Source organism: Stegodyphus dumicola, chromosome 3 (assembly GCF_044657685.1).
Source record: "Stegodyphus dumicola isolate Sdum_Otavi_A_Nest chromosome 3, ASM4465768v1".
Classification (NCBI taxonomy): domain Eukaryota; kingdom Metazoa; phylum Arthropoda; class Arachnida; order Araneae; family Eresidae; genus Stegodyphus; species Stegodyphus dumicola.
Window position 1 is genome coordinate 94,727,347 of NC_140770.1, and position 22,466 is coordinate 94,749,812.

Consider the following 22,466-nt stretch of genomic DNA (forward strand, 5'->3'; position numbering starts at 1 on the left):
GTCATTTGATCATTTATAAGAAGAGATCCTGTTGTTGCCATATTTGGCAAAACTGCAAATTGCCAGTAACCTAATCATACCCTCCTTCCCTAAGAAGAGCACCAAATTAATCAATTACTTTTGACCTGAAGAATGAAAAGCAGGTAGGGCCGTAATGACCATATCTTCACTGTCTGGGACTTCTTTAAAGTAAAAAATATTAAATTAACTGTATAAAATGCTACTTTTTTTCTTTCCCCTACTGGGGAGAGCTGTTTTCCTCCTTCAATTTTATCCTGGTGAACAATAGGGACATTGCAAAATATTGTCATAAGCGTCATCACATCTTGCAATGGTCTTGCCAGTGTGATGCACTAATAAAGATCTTTTTGGTCCATGGCTAAAAGTATCTACAACCCCCTGCTGTAGAAGCAACTTATAGATGATTTTATTACATAATTGTTGAAGTGACAAGATGATAAATGTTACTGTTACCGTCACTTTTCTCCTTTTGACTTTGAAAAGTATATGTCTGGATTGTTTATAAATATCACATTTAAGTGTTTAAAAATTTGTTGTAATTTAAGATTGACTAAGATGAAGTCTTTGATATCAGTAAAACTAATTTAGAAGGTAGCTCATTTTAAACAGAGCCATCTTAACATAGAGCATATAACTTAATGCAATTCCAGCAGTTTTCTGAAGTGTTGGAATTTATTAATCATCAAATGTATGCATATTGTAGTATAGGCTACATGCATGTGTTGATTTATTTGATTGTTTAGTTAACTGATACTACCATTACCTGATGAGGCTATATCATATGAAGCCCGTGAAATTAAATTGAAATTGTAAAATGAGACCCATGTGAAATTTTCAGAAATGTGTGTCTTTCATTCACACAAGTAATGATTGATTGCATTATAGTATACATGGACAGCTCGGTTGATATTTAAAATATTTTTATCTTTAAAGAAAACAAAACTTATTAGATATAATTTCACAAAAGTAGTTTCACAGATTAGACATCTTAAGTGGAAAAACCTTTTAAGAAAAACTTTATACCTGGAAAAAAGTAATGTATACAGTTTGGGTTTCATTTTAAAAATTTAAAAAGCAGACTTCTTAGAACAAAACAATTTGTTATGTTGGTACTTTTTATCAGGGCTGCACTGTAAATAGATTTAATTTTGTTATGTGAATAAAAATATATGTACATTTTTATTTTGTCAGTAATATTAAATGTATAAGACTAATTTATTTTTTTCTGTATATTATCATAGACCTATGCATATAACAACATGATTTTTCGAAATTCTATCAGTGAACCAGTTTTGAGTGATTTCAAGTCAGCTGAAGTGACAAAAAATGATGATAGTGTTATTGTTACTATCACCTTTGCTCAGTTTGACTTTGCAAAATATAAGTCTGCATTATCTAAAGGTAGGGTATTTTATATTAAATATTTAAAAATCCATTGTAATAATTAGTAGCCCATTGTTATTTTCTGTGACCTTCTTAAATCAGATTCATTTCGTATTATACTGGCATTCATAAAATCAAGAATATAATGCATGTGTATATCTAATAATAGGAAAAATGTGGTGACATAATTTGAATTCTGTGAAAAAATAAATGCAAATACAATTTTTCTGGTTGTGAAGATGCACATCTCTAAGTAAACTGAAATTTTAATTCATATTTTAAATAAAAATTTTCTTCAATAATAATTACTTTAGTTTTAAAGAAAAAGTCCTATGCTCTGTGTCTTTAACTATCTTATATCCTTGGCAGAAAATACAGTCTTGGCTACCTGAGCTAGATCTCAATAATGTGCAAATTTTCCTGAAAATATAATGCAACATCAAAAATGGCTGAGTTTTCCAATTATTTTTCTGAAATTTCATATCTAGAATAAAATCGGAACTGAAAGATAGTTGTGTTCATACATGTGCCTTTGTTTTTAAGTGTAAAACATTTTTTAAAAATTAAAAAATTATGTTTTTGAAAGTCTGAATTATTGAAAATGTAAAGTAAATTAACCTTTAAGCTTCTTTTCCATTAAAACCATGCCACTTGGTTCTCTTTTTGTTTTGGCATATTCCTCTGCATCAGATGATGTTGCCTCCATAATCATTATTTGCACAAACATGCATTTTATCTAATCTTGTATATGTATCACACACAAACACGCATACATACACTGCAGTGGATTTCATGACTTGGAATTTGCAAAGAGGTTAAGGAGTAGATATCTTTTTCCTTTTTGAAAAAGATGGCTTTACAAAGTAAGACTATGTTGAATAACTACCTCGTGAATTAAAATGCAGCTCAAAGTTGAAAAGGCATCCAGGTTTTGCTCATGATGAGAAGAAAAAGGTATTCCAAACACAATTGTAATTTGTTGTATCATGCATTCCTTTTATTCCAAATTGTAAATTCATATACTTACAGTATCAAGAGTTAACATTTATTAAGTATTGCAAACCAAAGCTTGTTTCAAATGAATCACAGCACAATGGTTGATTGGAATAATTGTATAAAAGAAGTGTGTGAATTTCTTCCTTATCTCATCCTAACATGAAAATTGATGTGCACAGCCAAACTGTGGAAATTGATAAAAATTTACTCACATTGTTCTTTCACAAAGCATTTTTAGAGGATTTTTTGATGAAATTAGAGAATATTTCTTGTTATTTCCAATCATTTCTGTTTCATCTAGTATCAAGCCAAAAATATGAGGAAAGAAATAATCCCACAGCAGTTTAAAGCGATTCAGAAACATGAAATTAACTGTTCTTTAACACAGCTGTAGTGTTTTTCATATCTTTATCAGGAGGGAAGTGCATAATTGCCTTTTAAATGTAGAGATTGGCCAGAAATCACATGTTATTAAACAAATCTACATGCAAGGTAGTCTAAAAATGACAGATCAGTTTCAAACAATGATGCCAATGTCAAAACAGCAGTATGCAGCCAGGCATTGTACTAGAGCAAAGGCACTGTATCTTGACAGAAATTTGATCTTTTTTACTCATGGCTCCTCATAGATGTTTTTCAAGATGTTTACATAGTAGTCACATTTCACTGTCTGTTCACTGGTCATACTGACATCTATAACCACAATGAATAACGTTACAAGAATGTGCCTTATTAATCACTCATGGGTACCTTGAAGTGCTTGTGTTATTGAAATATTGAAGTACTTCTAAATTTTTTATTACTGTAGCTGTTCAACTGTTTTGTTGTTGCTTTTCCCAAATTTAATGCAAAATTCACAAATTGCATCTTTGCTTTGTAGTCCTAGAGAATTTTTTTTTACTGTAAATACTTCCAAAGATTACAACTAGTTCGAACACACCTTCACAAAACCAAGTACAAATTTGCACCATTTATTAAATATTGGGGAACAGAAATAGAGGTAGTTTACAGGTTTTTAAATCAATACTTGTAATTAAAAAAAAAAAAAAAAAGGCTTGTTAAGCATTAGCTATGGTTCAAGAAGGTATTAAAAAAATTCAGAAGCAGAGTACAGCTTTCAAAATTCACATGAGAATGTTTGAACCTGACCCTTTTACTAAATTAATTTTACTGGAATTTATTTCTCTTATTAGATATTATAAGGTCATATATTCCTAGAAAATTATTTGTATTAAAACTACTATATTAACAAATTAAATGCATATCTGAATTAAAATGTATACAAAATAAACATATTTAGTTCTTTAGTGTAAAGTGTGAAAATAAAGAGAAATGTTTAAAAAAATTTCATAGAAATGTAAGTCAATTAAATTTGAATTTTAATTATTTTATTCTTTCTGTTGTGCTGAGTTATTGAAATACAGTTTTATGAAAGTATTTCTTAGAGTTATTTTTAAATTTTATATTTTTCTGCTTTACAGAAAGTGAAAAGAACAAGCATTTATAGCTTAAACTACCTTATATCATCTAAATTGAAACTTATGGAATGAAAATCAAGTTCCAGGGTGTTAACTGTCATGAATTTGGATGCTGATTTTATTGCTCAAATGTGTCCCAAATCAATTGACAATGTTACATTTGTTTCTGAAAACTGTATTTGAATATTATATTACATATTGAGAGATAATTATGCCAATATTTAATAGGATTCTATAAATTAAGTGTTTGTGTAAATTAATAATTCAATGTTTATTCAAATAATATCTTTTTTCTTTTAAAAAGCTCAAGAATTCTTATATTTAAATGCATCTAATGCAAATTTGTATCAAAGTATTCATGTTTATTTTTATAAGAGAAATAGTTTTTTAATATATAATGTACATATGGATTGAAATTGTACAGTTTAATTTAGATGTAAGAATCTTTGAAACGCCATTTACACGTTTCACATGTTAAATGCTTTTCTAAGCCTTCATGTAAAAGTGGATGCATAGTTACATTTTTTAGTGGCATTTAATTATTAGCAGCACAAGAATGTATACGTTAATTGTTTTATACAGTACAAATTCTTTAATCCGGACGTCAAAGCTACAAACTTTCTGCGCATGCGTAGCAATTACGCATTAATGTATAACAGATGGTATAAGCTAGGCTAAAATTATCTACTTATCTATTTCAGTTAATGTTGCAGATTGCATTGTTCCTTAATCTTCTAATTGGATCCGGCTTTTTTTTTTTTTTTTTTTTTTTTGCAGACTGTTAGAGCAATTTTATAAGAAGTAAGCTTGAACTTTCGATTGTATCAAAAAGAGTTTCCGATTCTGGAGCTGCCAAAGGATCTACAAAGAGAAAGCATGTTTTGATGCCCATCAAACAAAAAGTGGAATTGCTGCAAAAAATGGATAAAGGCATGAAGAAAAAGTGACAGAGAGGTTAGTGAAAACGAAAAAAATTTCGATTGACAAGTTAGTTGGTATTCTCGGCACAGCAATTACAGGACTTGAACAGCGGAATTTTGTATTTGAACAAGAAATTATGTCTGTTTATAGAATTAAAGAGAAAGTATTAGCACATAAAACGAAGCAACTTAAACAACTTACATTGAAAGAAATGTTTAATAAAGTAAACAAATAAATATTAAGCTTTTTTTGTTGTAAATTTTAATACCCTTTAGATCATAATTTCTCTTTATTTCATAAATTATGGTTTCATATTTTTTATTTTATAATTTCGGCATGCCATCTTACCAGATTTAAATTGATGATCTATAATCCAGAGAAAAAAAAAAAAAAAAAAAAAAACTAATCCGGAATCACCGAAGTCCCGACGAGTCCGGATTAAAGACTTTGTACTGTATTACCTTTGAAAAGTTTGTATCAGAAATTATGCTTATTGTAATCATAATGTTAAATTTATTCTTTTAATATGTATACTAAATGTATATATTAAACGCACAAAATTTCTACTGTTATACCTTTGTACTGCATTCTCTTTATTTTCAGTTTTATTTAAGGTAATTTAATTGTAAAAAGACAGATCATATCAGTCTTCTTAAATAATTTATCATTGATGATACAATTTTTTTTCTGATAATATTTTTCGTTACAAAGTTCGAAATCCGGACATCCATTATCTGGAATGATCTAAAATCCGAATGTCAAAACCACCAACAATGTTTTTCATGTAGGTTTTATGCATGTGCATCTAATTCCCCCCCCCCCTTCTGCACATAATAAAACATCTGTAGAGTCCCGATTCTTAATTTCACTTCGGCACCAAATAAAATACCTTGTTATTGAAGAAACAATCATTTTAGCATAAATTTGTACAATCAGCAATTTGGCTCCATAGCTGCGCATCTGCTTGGCACACATTTCATACCAAAACATACATAAATATGTCATTGATCTAATGCCAACCTGGCAAATCATTATTTATTATACTTTCCTTTCATCACCGCATGTTTATTAAAACATGACAACTTGAGTAATGACTCATGTAGTGATGCCTAAACAATTTTTTATGTTAGTAATTGATTAATAAAGGAGTATGTTACCCTTTTATGTTGACATTACGCTTGGCGATGATTACAGATTTAAATTAAATGCGCTAAAAATGTTGATGAGGAAAAATTTACGAAAAATTTCTTTCCATATGCTAAATATAGATTTTGTTGATGATACTCATAGATCCAAAGATTACATTTAAGGCTATTTGAATTGATAATAACTGATTTGTTATTCACATAAACCCAGAACGAGCGCCAGGGCTTGTATGGCTGCACTGAGTCGCAGAATTTAGGACCCACAGAGACTGCATCTGGCGGTAAGATATATAGCGCCGGCCCTCAATAGGGCTGAAATATATGTGGGAATTTACTTATTCAGAACTCTGATAAGCCTTAAGCATGCGCAAGAAATAGACATGAGTATAATAAATAACTAATGCAATTCAGGCTTAATTGTCTCAGTGCACAATAGAAGCAAGATACAATTTAACGGAACAACTTGTTGTTAGTTGCCAAGCTTATGATGTATAGTGAATTATAGCTAAATTTGATGATGATAGCCACTAATTTTAAAGGTTTTTCAGATATTGCAAAACAAAGGTAAAATTTTCCAATTAACGGCTTTTGTAAAGAAATGTAGAAGCAGTAATAAATGAAGATGATATAAAATAAGTTTTTCATTGTAATTACAATGCTTCTCAGTCATCAATCAATTAATGAATGGCGAAATCTGTAGTATGGTCCTAGATCCAGAAAATACTGCTACCGATAGTGAAGAAAGTGACAGAGAAGTTACTGGAAATGAGAAAATTCCGATTGACAAGTTAGTCGGAATTCTCGACACAATAGTTAGAGGACTTCAACGATGTAACTAAACAAGAGATTATGTTTGTCTACAGAATTAGCCCAAAAAGTTGTGTCCCTAGCAAAGGGAAAGTATTAGCACAAAAAAACGAAGCAACTTAAACAACTTACATTGAAAGAAATGTTTAATAAGGTAAACAAATAAATATTAAGCTTTTTTTTTTTTTTTTTTTTGTAAATTTTGATGCCCTTTAGATCATAAATACTTCATTATTTCATAAATCACGATTTCATATTTTTAATTTTATAATTTCTACATGCCATCTTACTAGATTTAAACTGATGATCTGATATCTGGAAACTGATATCTGGAAAAATCCCAAATCAGGAATCGCCGAAGTTCCAACGAGTCTGGATTTCATACTTTGTACTGTATTAATCATTATTGATTACAATTTTGGTACTATACGGGAATTGCAAAATACATTTTATATTTTGAAATGGATATTAAAAATCAAGAACTATTGAAACAGAGCATAAGCTAAAAGTATTAAATAAATAAATAAATAAAAAGCATGCAAGTAAATGCAGTATATTATATCTGTGGAAAATGGGTGCTTAATTCAAAAGTCATGCGCTGGCAGAGAAGCAGAAGAAAGCCAGAACAACTTTCATTTAAACTATTGAAAAGCACCAGAATGAATCCATATTTATTTATGTACGACTTATGATGTACAATGAAATAGTGTCTCAAAGATCCCCCCCCAAAAAAAAGAATCATAAATTTTATGTTGGAAGTACTGAACATTTGTTTCAGCCATTCGGCATTGGCAGCTTGAATTTTGAATGTCTCCAAGAATGGTATCGGTAGAAAAGTATCTAGTTAAACATTGTATGTCTGCTTTTACATTTATTTTTCTGCATAAAAATGACACTGAAAGGAAAGCGATGTGAAGGTATTGCAGTAATAACTTGAAAGCTGTGATGAATGTGCTGAGAATATTTCCCGAAAGGCTCTTGCTGCTGCTTGCTTCTGAGATCTTCAGAAGCTCTGTCAGTTGTGTATAGATAATACACAAAATAAAGGAGTGTTAATTTCTGAATTAAATATTGTGGCATCATCAGATCTGGTTTAGATTAGGTTACTTGAATGCAGCAAAGCACTTGAGGATTATATGTCTAAGGAGAGGATTTTCTAAGAAAAACTGGCCCATATTCACAACTACGAAATGCTATTATGCATCCAGCATATTCATCTGGGATTGAACCCAGCTTGAACTGCCATTATTCAGTGGTCTTGACTACTGATGGGGTCATCAGTTCTGGAATTTTTCTAGCAAAAGTAATAATTATGTATATAAATATATATTTTATGTTCTTAGAAATGCTAGTCAGTTTAAGGATTTTGATTGTACTACTATCATTCTATCTGGGTCAAAAAAAATATTTCTAAGTTTATTTATAGCTTATCTTCAACTCTTAAAACACTTTTGCTAAAAACTGGAAATATTTACAACTAATAATTGCTTTAAATTATTATTTTTAGTAGTATTTTGGTCACAAGAAAGCCTTTTACTTTCCTGTTTGTTGGAGTTGTCAGCAAAAGCTGGCTGTGCATTAATGGACTGGGTTTAAATGTGAGATAAACATTGATGTTCCTGACTATATTGTCTTTGTGATATGGGACATTTAAATAACATTGATATTACAAGCTTATGGGACATTTAAATTACATTGATATTACAAGCTTATGGAAAGATTGAATTAAGAGAAGGAGGCCATTAGATCTTTGGATTCTATTCTGTGAGTTTTCAATCAAAATTGGGACAGAGCTAAGTAATGTGCTTTGTATTTTGCTTCTATTAAAGGAAATTTCTTTGATCCTTGACACATTTTAAATGAAAGAATCTTGGATTGGATTAATTTAATTTTAAACATATACACTGAAGTGACAAAAGTCATGGCCTCCTAATATTTTGTCGGTCCTCCTTTTGCCCGGCGAAGTGCAGCAACTCGATGTGGCATGGACTCAACAAGTTGTTGGAAGTCCCCTGCAGGAATAGAGGTCCATAATTGTGAAAGGGTTGATGGTGCAGGGTTTTGGGCACGAACTGACCTCTCGGTGATGTCCCATAAATGCTCGATGGAATTCATGTCGGCCAATCTAGGTGTCCAGATCATTCGCTGGAATTGTCCAGAATGTTCTTTTAACCAATTGCGAACAATTGTGGCCCATTAACATGGCGCATTGTCATCCATAAAAATCCCATCATTGTTTGAGTACGTGAAGTCCATCATGAATGGCTGTAAGTGATCTCCAAGTAGCTGAAGGTATCCATTTCCAGTCAATGATCGGTTCAGTTGCACCAGAGGACCAAGTCCATGTCATGTAAAAACAGCCCAGACCATTATGGAACCACCACCAGCTTGAACAGTGCCTTGTTGACAACTTGGGTCTATGGCTTCGTGGGGTCTGTGCCACACTCGAACCTTACCATCAGCTCTTACCAACTGAAATCGTGACTCATCTGACCAAGCCACGGTTTTCCATTCATTTAGGGACCAACCGATATGCTCACAAGCCCACGAGAGTTGCTGCAGGCGATGTCGTGCTGTCAGTAAAGGCACTCGAGTCGGTCTTCTGCTGGCATAGCCCAAGGAAGACAAATTTCGCCGTACTGTCCTATCAGACACGTCCCTCGTACGTCCCACATTGATTTCTGCGGTTATTTGATCCAGTGTTGCTTGTCCGTGAACATTGACAACTCTACGCAGACGTCGCTGGTCTCGGTTGTTAAGTGCAGGTGGTCGGCCACTGCGCTGTCCATGGTGGGATGTTATGCCTGAAATTAGATACTCTCGGCACACTCTTGACATTGTGGATCTCGAAATGTTGAATTCCTTAACGATATTCAAAATGGAATGACCCATGCGTCTAGCTCCAACTACCATTCCATGTTCAAAGTCTGTTAATTCTCATCGTGCGGCCATAATCACGTCAAAGCCTCTTCACATGAATAACTTGAACACAAATGAAAGCCCTGCCAAAGCACTTCACATTTATACATTTTCTATGCAATACTACTGCCATCTGTATATTTGCATATTGCTATCCCATGACTTTTGTCACTTCAGTGTAGTAGTTAAGATTATATTGTAGAAGAAACAATTAACTAGCTTTGTAAGAAAAGTTTTTAGATCAGTTTTTCTGGATTTCTTCTAAAAATTATGTAGCCTGTTTCTTTTCTCTTATTTTCATTTCAGTTCAGAATTATCAAATGTTACTCTACAAATAGAGTATTTGCTTTACGTATTCATATCCTGGTTATCATGAAATCAGCTAATTTGAAGTCAGTTATAAGGTTTTCATAATAGTTTTGGAAAACTCTATTGTAAAAATTGTTGCATTGTTATCTGTTTGTATCTACATATTTCATGAAATGAGCATGAGTGAATCTAATATTGATGTGAATCTTTTCCCTCAATTTTAATATAAAAAAATTGTATTAAAATTATATACTATTAATTTCCGTGTAAATTTTATTTTTATCTTCACGTGTGAAATAAGTTTTACTTGTAAAAATATTTTTTATTAAGTATGAAATGTATGTGTTGTATTTATGTAGAAGGCAATGAACATAAAATATGTTGTAATTTAAAATTAATATAATTTTATAAAATAAACTATTCATATGTATGAATACATCTAATCTTCATTGTGTAAGCTGCTGAGATAGTTTTAGTATTTGTTAAGTACTCATGAATATGTAAAATGTACTTTGCCTGACTATTTTGTAAAATCATTTTTTTGTTTTTCTATCTTTTGCAATTCTTTGTTTTACTTTTATGCTTGATTTGGACCTTTATTCACTTACTCCTAATTTTACTGGTAAAAATATTATTCTAATTTAGTGTTGTTGTTTTTTTTCCTTCCCAGCATAAAATCTGAAGTTTTTTTGTTTTGCTTTAAGATAGGATTTTTTGCTCTTTATTGGTGCATTATATGATGAAATGAGCATGACTGATATTGAAAAATTATGATTTACATTATACTTAATGTAAATCATAATTTTTCAATTAAAAAAGTTTTGAAACTAATTTTCCTAATATGATTACTATTAATGCTTGGTTATTCTGTTTAAGTTATTTTTTTAAAAAAATAGTGAATTTTCTGGCCCATCCGTAATTTAAATCTGAAATTCCACAGTTATTTTGTTAAAAACCTGTCCTCGTATTTTAATTTCTCAGCATTTATTATTTTTAGTATGTGGCTATATCTTTAACTATTTGTTATCATGAAAAGTCTTATTCACAAAATTGTCTAACAATCTGAAAATTCATTGATACTTGTACTATGTATGGTTTTTTTCAGTAATAAGAGTTATGAAATAATATTTAGTATATTTGATGTTTATGCAAAACAAATGGTAACTATGCAGGTTTTTTTTTTTTTTTTTAAGCTTGTTAAAGAACCACTGAGATATACAAAAAACAGACAGAATAAGGAATTTCCCTTTTAAAGTAAACTGTGTCACTATCTGATATAAACTTTTGAGATTCTGTAATTTTATTACAAAATGATAATAAATGAATAAACTGATTAAGTATAGAACATTCATTATCAACAGCACATTCAAACATATGACATTATACATATATATATATATATTTGTATGTGCATGTATGTTTTGTCTATTGAATTTTTTTAAGTAAAGCAAGCCACTTCATCTTTTTCAACAGAAGTTATTTTTCATTTTATTTTATAAAGACATGATTTTTTTTTTTTTTTTTAATTTTTTTTTATTTTACTGCTTTGAAGAAGTTTCATACAGCTATCTGATAGTAAAAATAGTACTAAATTGTTTTATTCAGTTTTTTAGCTAGTACACTGTATTGTAGTTTGCTTTACTAGATCAGCAATGAAAAACAAACTGTTGCCTTTTGAAATTAAATATATAAGAATAAATATACATCATTTCATTCTGGTATACCTTTTCTATGTCATACTTTTCCAGTTTCCTTCCAAAATGTCTAAGAAATAAAAATTTTCTTTGGTCATAGTTTTATTACTAGTGATTATAAAACTTGCTTTCCACTTTAATTAATGGAAAATATACATATATAATTTATGAATATATATAAATTTATGAATATTCTAAATCAAATTTAAATTAGAAATCTTTTTCTTGAAAGTTCCTTTTCTGTTTAAATCAGTGTCATTGTAACCTTCATTTAATTTAACAGTTATTCACTTCCAGAGCATCACATCAAATATGTTATTTATTTCAAGGCAATAAAATGTTAGGAAAATGTGTCCTTTATAACACCAAGCTTATCTGAAATTTTAAATAAGTTTTAATGCAAAGAATTTAGCTATGTGGAATTTCATGATGTTTCAAGTTTTATCTGATAAATTTCATTTCTAATTTATGAAGAAAGTAGTTAGAACTGATAAACATGCTGCTTTCATAGACAATACTTTTATGGCGATTTTATAATGTGGATGCTATATGAAGTAATTATTTATGACTATTGGAATTATTGCAAGATATACTATCGAACTAAAAATATCTTTGAAGTTAATTTTTTAAATTAATTTTTTACTTGTTGTCATTCGTATATAATTTGGATACCTTCAAATGTGTATATAAAAGAACCCTGAATAACTGCAATTTTCAACCGCAAATCTGTAAGTATAATAATTCATAAAAATCCTGATCTCTGAACTGAGCTTACTAAAACCACACAAGATATGTTCCTCATATAATTTAAGTGCCACTGAGACAGAACTTTTCTACATTGAATAGTAAGAGGATATTACATCTGTAAATATTTTGATGTTGAAATAAATGGGTACTATACAACAGCTTGAAACAATAGATGTACTGTAAAATATTTTTTCCCTCTAGGAGTAAAATATAAATTCAGCATTGCATAATTTAAACTAAAATATAATGCTTATTGGAGAAATTAAACAACAAGAATCAGCATTATATTTGTAAATTTTGCGGGACTAGTTTCAATAGTTTAATTACAGAACCATTGAAACTAGTCCTGCAGAATTTACAAATGTAACGATGATTCTTGTTGTTTGACTTCTCCATTAAACATTGCGTATTTTTGTTCTTAAAATTATTGTATGCATTAGCTATAGGATAACTTATGTTCTACAAAAATGAGAATGAATATAAATTTTTCTTTTTTTTAATAGAGGCTTAAAAACGGTTCTATTTTATATAAATAGACTTTTTTTTAATTCAAAATAATGGAGCTTTTGCTGATATAATTTGAAATTATCCAAGGTGGCACTTATTTGCATCAGAGTTCTGTACAAAAAAGGGGCTGTGGGCTTTTTATTTCCATAAATGTTGATCCTAGATTTGTGGTTTGAATCATGAAGATTCTCAAAATAAGGAAGAGTATTTTGCAAGAACCGTTTCAACATCATAGATGAAAAGAAAATGTAAGTATAAAATCTAACTTTTTATGCAATCCCTGTTGAGAAAAAAATTACATTCAGTTAAAAATCAATTATGCTTTAATAAGTTAAATATAAAATTTTTAAATACCTTTATGTGCAAAATTCTTGAAGATATTAAAAATTAAGTTTGCTAACTTTGATCACTTTTCACTGCATATTTCTCATTGAAATTAAATGTACTTCAAGCTTTAGGGAGCAATGGAACAAAAGTAACTCATTTTGACATTTATGGTTCTTCTGTATTGGGTAAAACGATTATTAACATTTTAGCCAGTCTCAGTAAAATTTAAAACATGGCTATCTCACTAAATTTTGCATGTAAAGAGCAGAAATTTCTGCATTTAGCTACTCAAGCATAACAAATGTTTCTCTAATTTTATTTATTTATTGTGATGCTGAGATCATACAAAAAAGTTTAATTTTGTATTTACAAATTCTTTCTTCTAAAAGTTTGCAATTGGTTTGGTTTAGTTTATTTAACTATGGCAAAGAACCCTGGGCTATCTTCCTAAGAGAAGGGATGCCTTCAGGGAGGACTTTCTAAGGAAAACCGGCTCAGATCCACATTACAGATGGGGAAAACTCCATAAGCAGCCATGCGACTAACTTGTTCACCAGATTTCAAACTATCAGTGTTCAGGACTTTACCACTTGGCTGCTGGTGGGCTTTTTGTAATTGGAAATATGACTCTAGGATCAATATTTAAAGAAATAAAGTCTATAGTCAACATTTTTGAATGCTTAAGCAATAAATATTGGAATGGTTTTTCTATGTTAGGTTTACAGGTATCAGAGCTGAATTTAAAATAAATATTAATGCTTACATATATTTATTTTTCATAAATATTTCAGCTGAATTTGCAGATGGATGGACACCACAGAAATTTTGAAAAATATTCAACACTTTCATGAAATTATCTTACCTAAAGCATGCTGTTCTTCCAACTGGAATGAAGAAAATATTACTAATGCATTTTTATGGGCTCAGTACTGTGAGCAGGTTGTTTTTTTTAAATTTATTTATTTATTTTATAGCTTTTAAATGTTTCCTATTTAAAAATTTTTTTGCTACTTTATAGTGGTGTAATAATAATTATTATTATTAATTTTAAAAGATATTTAATTACAAATATTATATTCTCAAAATCACAGTGTTATATAATTTTTTTAAAAATCTTGTTATTTTCATTAATTTTAACATTGTACTGTTTACATTGTTATATGTAAAATACATTCTTTAAAAATTTGGATTGTTAAAAAAAATTTAATTTTAGAATGCTTAATTATAGATTATCCATACATAAGTAATAGCAGCTATGATAACTTGAACACCAAAATTACTTATATTGCTGGAATACTATTATAAGTTACAATTATGTGTTAAAAAGCACATTATATTAATTTACTTTTCTAAAATATAGCTGAGTTAAAAAGTTGTCAGACGGTGGTAAATGATAATTAAAGCAAAAATTTCTGAAGATAACTTGAAATCCATATTTTGATTATAGCCAAGAATTACAAATGTCAGAATGAAATGTCAGAAAATGACCTGCTTACAATTGACTCCAGATCATTAGATCAAGTGAATAATTTTTCTCTTCATTTCCAATCATTAATGAATTCTGAATGGAGATGATTTACAGGAGTATGTTAATCTGATTGATTATTCAGTTCTTGAAATGAAAGTTAGCTCTTTATTTTATGTCATGCTATTTCTGGAGTTCATTAGTTATTCTCTGAAACTGCAATTTTCTACGATGGCAATCATTCATTCCAAGTAGTTAGTAGTTGAACAGAATTTTGATTAATGTATTTGAACATTGTTTATTGAGTGTATGGATGAGATAAAGCAGCTTCATTTTATTATATTGGTTCTCCTGAGCAAAAAATAATAAAAAAATAAATTCTCCAAAAAAATAATTGGAGTGGTATGCCATAGTATATTTCTCTATTATTTATGTGATTCACTTAGATAGTGGATATCTATCTATATTTTGAACTCCCGCCCTTTCAATGAAGAGCACTGCAGGAAGAAAATTTTGAATCCTGTGGGGAAATTTTCGAGACAATTCATCAGACATCCGCTCAGCATGTGCAGCCATAAGCAAAAACGTTGATTAATTGCCCTCGACTGGAAACCTGATTACCCTCGTCAACAGGACCCACTCGTCCTTTGTTAATAATAATACAGTCAAAAGTCTTTAATCCGGACTCATCGGGACTTCGGCGATTCCGGATTATAGATCATCAGTTTAAATCTGGTAAAATGGCATGCAGAAATTATAAAATTAAAAATATGAAACCGTAATTTATAAAATAATGAGCAATTATGATCTAAAGGGTATCAAAATTTACAAAAAAAGAAGCTTAATATTTATTTGTTTACTTTAAACATTTCTTTCAACGTGCGCATGCGTAAAGCATACCTTACGCATAGCCGAAATTAGAAAATTGCAACCAGAAAACTATTTGATTTGTATTCGTGATATTTATAATGACGAGGAATTTGATTTAAATCATATCAAAGACGGAGTACATCGAAATTAAATACTACATTTAGTAAGGAATTATAAGCCGAATAAAATAAAAACATCTGCTCTGAAGATAACGATAGTGCTGACAGATCAACTTCCAGTTCATTGTGCGCCGCAACATCCCCCCCCTCCGCGCAGAGCAGCGTGAAATTGATAAACAGATTTCGGAACGGTTAGATAAACAAAGGATATGCCTTTATCCATTTTTTGTAGCAATTCGTTTTTTGTTTGATGGACATCGAAGCATACTTTCGTTTTCTAGATCCTTTGGGAGCTCCAGCATCGGAAATTCTATTTGACATAATCGAAAGTTCAAGCTTACTTTTATAAAATTGCTCTTACAGTCTGCAAAAAATAATAAGCCGGATCCATTTCGAAGATTAAGGAACAACGCAATCATCAACATTAAGTGAAATAGATAATTAGATAATTTTAGCTTATACCGTCCGTTATACATTAAACGCGCACGCGAAAACGTCGCAGACGCATATGCGCAGTCGTAAATGTCTTGCGCGCACGCGTAAAACGCCTATGCGCATGCGTCAATTCGGCGCATGCGCAGAAAGCTTTTAGCTTTGAGGTCCGGATTATGGGTGTCCGAATTAACGACTTTTGACTGTATAATATAATGATAGAAACATATACAGATGTAAAAAAGGCTTGATATAATTTTCTCTTAGTGGATACTTTTCTAAGAAAAGATATAAAAATTCTGTTAGTACAGTGACTCATCATAAATTTTTTGTATGTTGATATCATGTAGTTAATTTGCATGGAAAATCCTATCCAATTTTGCAAATATTAATGTAGAATTATGCATTCACAAAAGTTAGAGAAAATATTGCTTGTACAAATGTAATTCCTGTTATAGTGTTATTTAAAAATTACTTTAAGATCCATAGCCCTGTATTAACAAATAATACGTACAAAATTATTATAAATGATTCAACAGCTTGCAAAACATTATATTTCATAAAGTAGGGGAAATTTTAAAAAAGAATACTACTTGAAATGAAGTAAAAATCTGTGAGATTTATTCGTCACACTGTGCTTCTGTTTTTATAGGATACATGTCCAACCTGTACTCCAATTGTGCCTTTATGCATTATGATATTTCTTCAGTAATGGTCATGAAAACAACTGTGATGAGGTCCTGGACCCCATCAAATATAGTTTGAAATGAGAGCACATAAACATTGGTTTTAAAATGCCCTCAAAGAAACAATTTTCTTAAGTATTAGATGGACAGACTGTGGTAGCCATATGGAAAATGTTATGTCATTTTCCCTATTTGACCAGTCTAGTGTCATGAAAGCTGACTTTTTCAATCAGATGGAAACTTACCTTATTGAAATATGAAGTTTTCTGACTCTCTTTCACTTCAAGAGATAATTCAGCTGCAACACATTTATACCCAATACAGTGCTCTCAAATTAAAAAAAAAAAAAAATTATGAATGGTGCAGAAGATGTTTATTTTTTGCAAATTTCATTATTGTTTAGTGAAGAAAAAAAGCAATTTTAATTGCCACATATGCAGAAATGGTGATGGTTTGCATTCATACAAATGTAATACTGCTTTCTCGCTGTATGTTACATGGCAAAATCGTCATCCTGCAATGCTTCTTTCATCACTTTCAAAATTCATATCACACATAATCTTTCAGCTTTAAATATTGCAAACTACATATTTTAATTCAATCAACTGCAAAATATTCCAGATGATTGGCTTCAGTACACCAAGTTTATGGCTAGATCAATTTGTTGATTTAACAAAATTATGTGTGGTTATACATACTCTCTGTAACGTTATCCATTGTTTTATTAGAAATGTTTGCCTATCTGGAATTTTGCCTTAAATCAGTGGTCCTCAATTCTGGATACTATCATATTTCAAATCAAATGCAAAAATTAATCAAAATGCTATAGTGGCTTGATGAATCTGTAATGAATTGCTTTCTAAACATGTTTATGGGTGGATCTGTAATAGACAGCTTTCAAAGTATGTTTTGCACAATAACAATATATAAACACTTCTCATATTCTAAAACACAAAATGCTGTGTACTGCAAATTCACCATTTTAAAAATGAAACTGTTATCTACTACATGATGTGCCACAAAGAAGCTTGTATATACAAATTTAAAAAAAATTAAGGTATTTTATTTTGTTGCATAAATATCGAGAACACGTGTTTAAAATAATAATAATCACATTTTAACTAGTATTTTCTGATAACTCCTGTAATATTTTACTAAAGACATTTCATTTTGTATCTGTATCATCATTTGTGTATTAGAAATTTGGTACTTCTTTATGCATATTTTAAGTCATAATAAATTATTTAAGGTTTATTCTACTTTTCAAAAGCAGAGCATTCCTATGAATTCAAAAACCAAAATGTTAAGAACCCAAAGAAGCAGCATTTATTTATATGGATAAAAGTTTAGAGTACAAATATAAGTGGAGAAATTATTTTTAAAACTTAAAATGAAAATAAATGATAAGATAAATAAATAATCTATATGAATAAAAGCAAATATAATGTAATCTAAAAAGTTCTTGCCATTTTTGACATTGATGAAGCATTCACATTCAGGAAATGAAGTGACTTGTAGTTGGAAAAACAATGGAAGTTCAGTGTTACCATTGACTTGCACTAAAACAGGCATTTTGTACACACCCAGCAATTACAAGTTCTTCATTGTTGCAGAGATGTGAAGGTATTGAAGCAGATAATTTCTAGTTTGCTGTATAACCTTTAAGGTGGGCCTGCCAGCAGCCATGTCAAGTTTTGAAATAGGTCAGGCATTTAGAGAGGATGCTATGAACAAACATACTGCCAGGCATTGATTCTAGAAGTTAAGGTTAGGGGATCTGAGCTTTCTTGGTGCATGTAAGAAAGATGTTTTAAATTATAAAAATAAGTTGAGGTTTCCACAAAAATAAATAAGTCATGAACAACAAATCGATCAATAATGTATTCGCCGTTGGTCTCTACAACTTCTTCCTAACATTCAACAAAATGTTCAATGCTTTGACAGTAGAAATCACCATCTTTGAATAGCTTAAACCAATTTTGAGCTATCCTAAGAGGCATCACTTCTTCGACATACACTTCACAAGTCATGAGTCGAGCAGCTTCTGTGGCTTTGGCGCCGCAGTTAAGTGTCAAAAATGTCCTTTTTTGTTGACTTGAAACTTCAATTTAATGACATGAAAAGAACAAAAGCTATATCAGCATTAAAAAAAAAACTAAACACGTTATTTTGTAGAGCACATAATTCTCTATTGAATAACATTAAACACATTGCCAAGACATTTTATTTTTTACACAAAATTTTCACTTAAAAAAAAAAAAAAAAAAAAAAAAACTAGAACTTATGGACCAACCCAATATTATCAAGGTAGTCACTGATAATATGCTTAATCTTTCTAGGACTAATATTTTATTGTAATGAGGAAAGTCTGAAATTTCATAAAACATTTTTGATATTTGGTATCTAATTATGTAAATGTATGTTTTTTGATTTGATATTGGGAAGGGGGAAATTTTTTTCATGATATAACTTTCAAAATCTAATTAGCATATATTATGCTTTTCTCCTTTATTATAGATGTATCAGAACTTGTCTAATGATCCTGATAGGAAAAAAGTAGATGAGTTAATACACACTATCAGTGAAAATTTTACAAATAAGAATTCTTCCCTATGTCTTGAAGATTTAAAAAGGTCTACTGTTGCACTAATTCAGGTATTGATACATTTTCGGTCCTATAATTTATGTTTGAAACTTTATCAAAACAAGATATCCATTTTGTTAAAGTAGACATTTTTTCTTTGAAATAGCTTTTTATTTTATTTATTTATTTTTTTTATTATTATTATTAAATACTAAATGAGTTTTTATTTGGTTTATGGAGGGAAACTCATAATTTTTTTTTATTTACTTACCTAGTCTTAGTATTTATATATTTATTTGTCTGTACGCATCATTTAAAATGAGCTCAGGTCAACATTAAATAACTAAATAATACTCATAAATTAATACCATTCATGATTAAATACCTAAACATGCAAGTTGTACAAGCATGACTTTAAAATGTTTAAAATCATGCTTGTACAACTTGCATGTTTAAATATTTACATATGTTAAGTATATGCAAAAAGTCAAAACTTATGTGATTTTAAAGTATTTAAAATCATATAAGTTTTGACTTTTCACAGTGCTTTCTTGAGCAATCCTTTCATGTATATAATAAATATTTTCTTAATTCTTATAAAAGGTTACTTAAAACAACTTTCAGTTATCTGTAAAGCTATTCTTAGTTTTGTTTACCATGGAATTTTTTTCCCTGTAATATTTCTTAAAATATAAATAAAATACTTGTTTCAAAAACTGGTACAGTACAAAGTCTGAAATCCAGATATACAGTATCCGAACTGATCTAAAGTTCAGACCACCAATAACCCTCCCCCCCTTTTTATAGAAAAACAGTTTTTGTATGCTTTACACATGCATTTTTGATATTTTTTCATAATGAAACATGTGGAGAGTCCTCATCCTTAATTTTACTTCGGCCCCGAGTAAAATATCTGCATATTAAAAAAAAATTATTTATTAACACAAGTCTGTATGATCAGTAATTTGGCTCTGTAGGCATCTTTTGGCTTTCTCAGACCAAAATATTTTACATCAAAACATTGCTGATTTTACACTTACTGAATAATTTAGATCCCTGATTCTAACCTGGTGGATCATCATTTATTATTTTTTGCTTTCATCACCACATGACTGTCAACACATAGTAGCTAGAAAAATGACTCGCAGTGATATCTAAGCAATTTTTATTTTTAAAAATATTAATAACTGAATACCAACCAGCATAGCAACCTTTTTTGTTGACATTACGCTTGACAATGATTACAGACTATTTGTGCTGCAAAGCATTTGAGTGTATTTATAAGTAAAAATTTAACAGAAATTTCTTTCCATATACAAAAGAAAATAATGACTGATTTGTTGTTCAGCTAAGCCTTAAGTGAATGTCGGAATTTATTTATTCAAGCCTCAGATATCCCTTAAGCATGTGAGGGAAATATGTGTAAGTAAAATAAATAACTAACATAATTCGACCTTTATCAGAGCTAAATAGAAACAAGACAGAATTTAGCGGAACAACATGTCTTTAGTCGTTAGACTCATGATACTTCGCCAATAGTGGATCCTAGCCATGTTTTATGATTGCCTTGAATTTGAAGACTTGCAGATATCGCCAACAAAAGGCTAAATTCTTCACTTATTGGAATTGGTTGAGAAGTGGTAAAAAATCAAGATGATATAACAGAAATTTTTCATTGTGATGACAATGCCCCAATCATCAATCAACTAACAGATGGCAAAATCTGTAGTAGGGTTCTAAATCCAGAAAATATCTCTACTGATAGTGAAGAATGGGACCTATAAGTTGTTACAGCAGAAAAAATTTGATCGAGTAGAAATTCTCAGTTGGGCAGTTATAGGACTTGAACAATAGAACTTTGTAACTGAGAACAAAACTGTGTAAAAGTAAGGAGAAAGTATTAGCACAAAAATTGAAACAACTAACATTGAAAGAAATGTTTAATAAAACAAACAAATAAATAGTGAGCCTCCTTCCTTTTGTGTATGTGTTTGTTTGTTGTTGTTGTAAATTTTGATTTCTTTAAGGTCATAAATGCTACATTATTTCATAGTTATTATTTCATATTTTTAATTTTATAATACCTACATGTCATCAGATTTAAATAAATCATCTAATATCCAGAAAATTTCAAACTCTTGTAACTCCTGACGAGTCCAAATCTCAGATTTTCTATTGTATTTCAAGTAAAATTATGGAAAAAAGTATTCATTTTAAAGCATTTATAAAATTGTATGGAAATGAAACCTTAAAATTGTAAGGAATTGTCTCCTTACATTCAAGAATATACATCTGATCAAATAAAAAAAAGTGTAACTATTCAGTTTTAGAAATTAGGGAAAAGATAATTATTATAAGAAATCACTTGAAATTGCATCTCACATAATTATTTGTTACCTGCACCAATAATTTATAAAATGCTACTGTATAGGTATGTGTGTAGACTGTAGGCATGTGTAACAATAAAAACTTTTAAAAATGAGTTTGTTAAAATTGTTAAGCTGAAGAAGTAACATTTTCTAGATTGTTTTCCAAAATAAATGGAAAGAGTTAAGCTTTATCAGATTTTATGAAGATTTTATTTCTAATGGGTAGCATTAAAAAAAAAACAACTTAATAAAGTTTCATACAGATTTTTTTTTTTTTTTTTTTTTTGTTGTTGTTGTTGTTATATCTTACATGAATAGCATTTAAAAATTTTCCCTGAGAAGTAAAAACACTGCATTTATCTTTTAAATCACATTCTGAGATATTGTCTCCTGTATTATAAGCTAATGCAAAAATTACTTTTAGGCATTCTATGGAAATCCTAGTATTGAAAATGATATTGTTGAAGTAGTGTTGTTAAAAATTAAATCTGAAGAAACTAATTTTAAACAGGTATTGTCATTTCATTTTTTTTATAATAATTGTTTTACAACAAGGTTTATAATTCAATTATAATGAGGACTATTTTAATTATATTTTGTATTTAAAAAATCTCAGATATATTAAAAAAAGAATAATTAAGATTGCATAATTTAATATTTTTTTAATTTGAAGCCATGATAAAGCAG

General features: G+C 29.7%; 2 protein-coding genes across 2 annotated transcripts in view; both read left to right on the forward strand.

The window, feature by feature from the left end:
* LOC118196161 (uncharacterized) overlaps positions 1 to 11,312 on the forward strand; it is a 60,126-nt gene extending 48,814 nt beyond the window's left edge. Inside the window, exons 6-7 of the mRNA XM_085813093.1 lie at positions 1,263 to 1,422; positions 3,882 to 11,312. Of these exons, the coding sequence (XP_085669219.1) occupies positions 1,263 to 1,422; positions 3,882 to 3,907 (186 nt within the window). The 3' untranslated portion in view covers positions 3,908 to 11,312. The remainder of the gene's footprint in view (positions 1 to 1,262; positions 1,423 to 3,881) is intronic.
* The window catches only part of LOC118196162 (uncharacterized), an 89,156-nt gene that overhangs the window by 48,800 nt on the left and 17,890 nt on the right, over positions 1 to 22,466 (forward strand). Inside the window, exons 2-4 of the mRNA XM_085813094.1 lie at positions 14,046 to 14,193; positions 19,344 to 19,481; positions 22,204 to 22,290. Coding sequence (XP_085669220.1) covers positions 14,062 to 14,193; positions 19,344 to 19,481; positions 22,204 to 22,290 — 357 coding nt within the window. The 5' untranslated portion in view covers positions 14,046 to 14,061. The remainder of the gene's footprint in view (positions 1 to 14,045; positions 14,194 to 19,343; positions 19,482 to 22,203; positions 22,291 to 22,466) is intronic.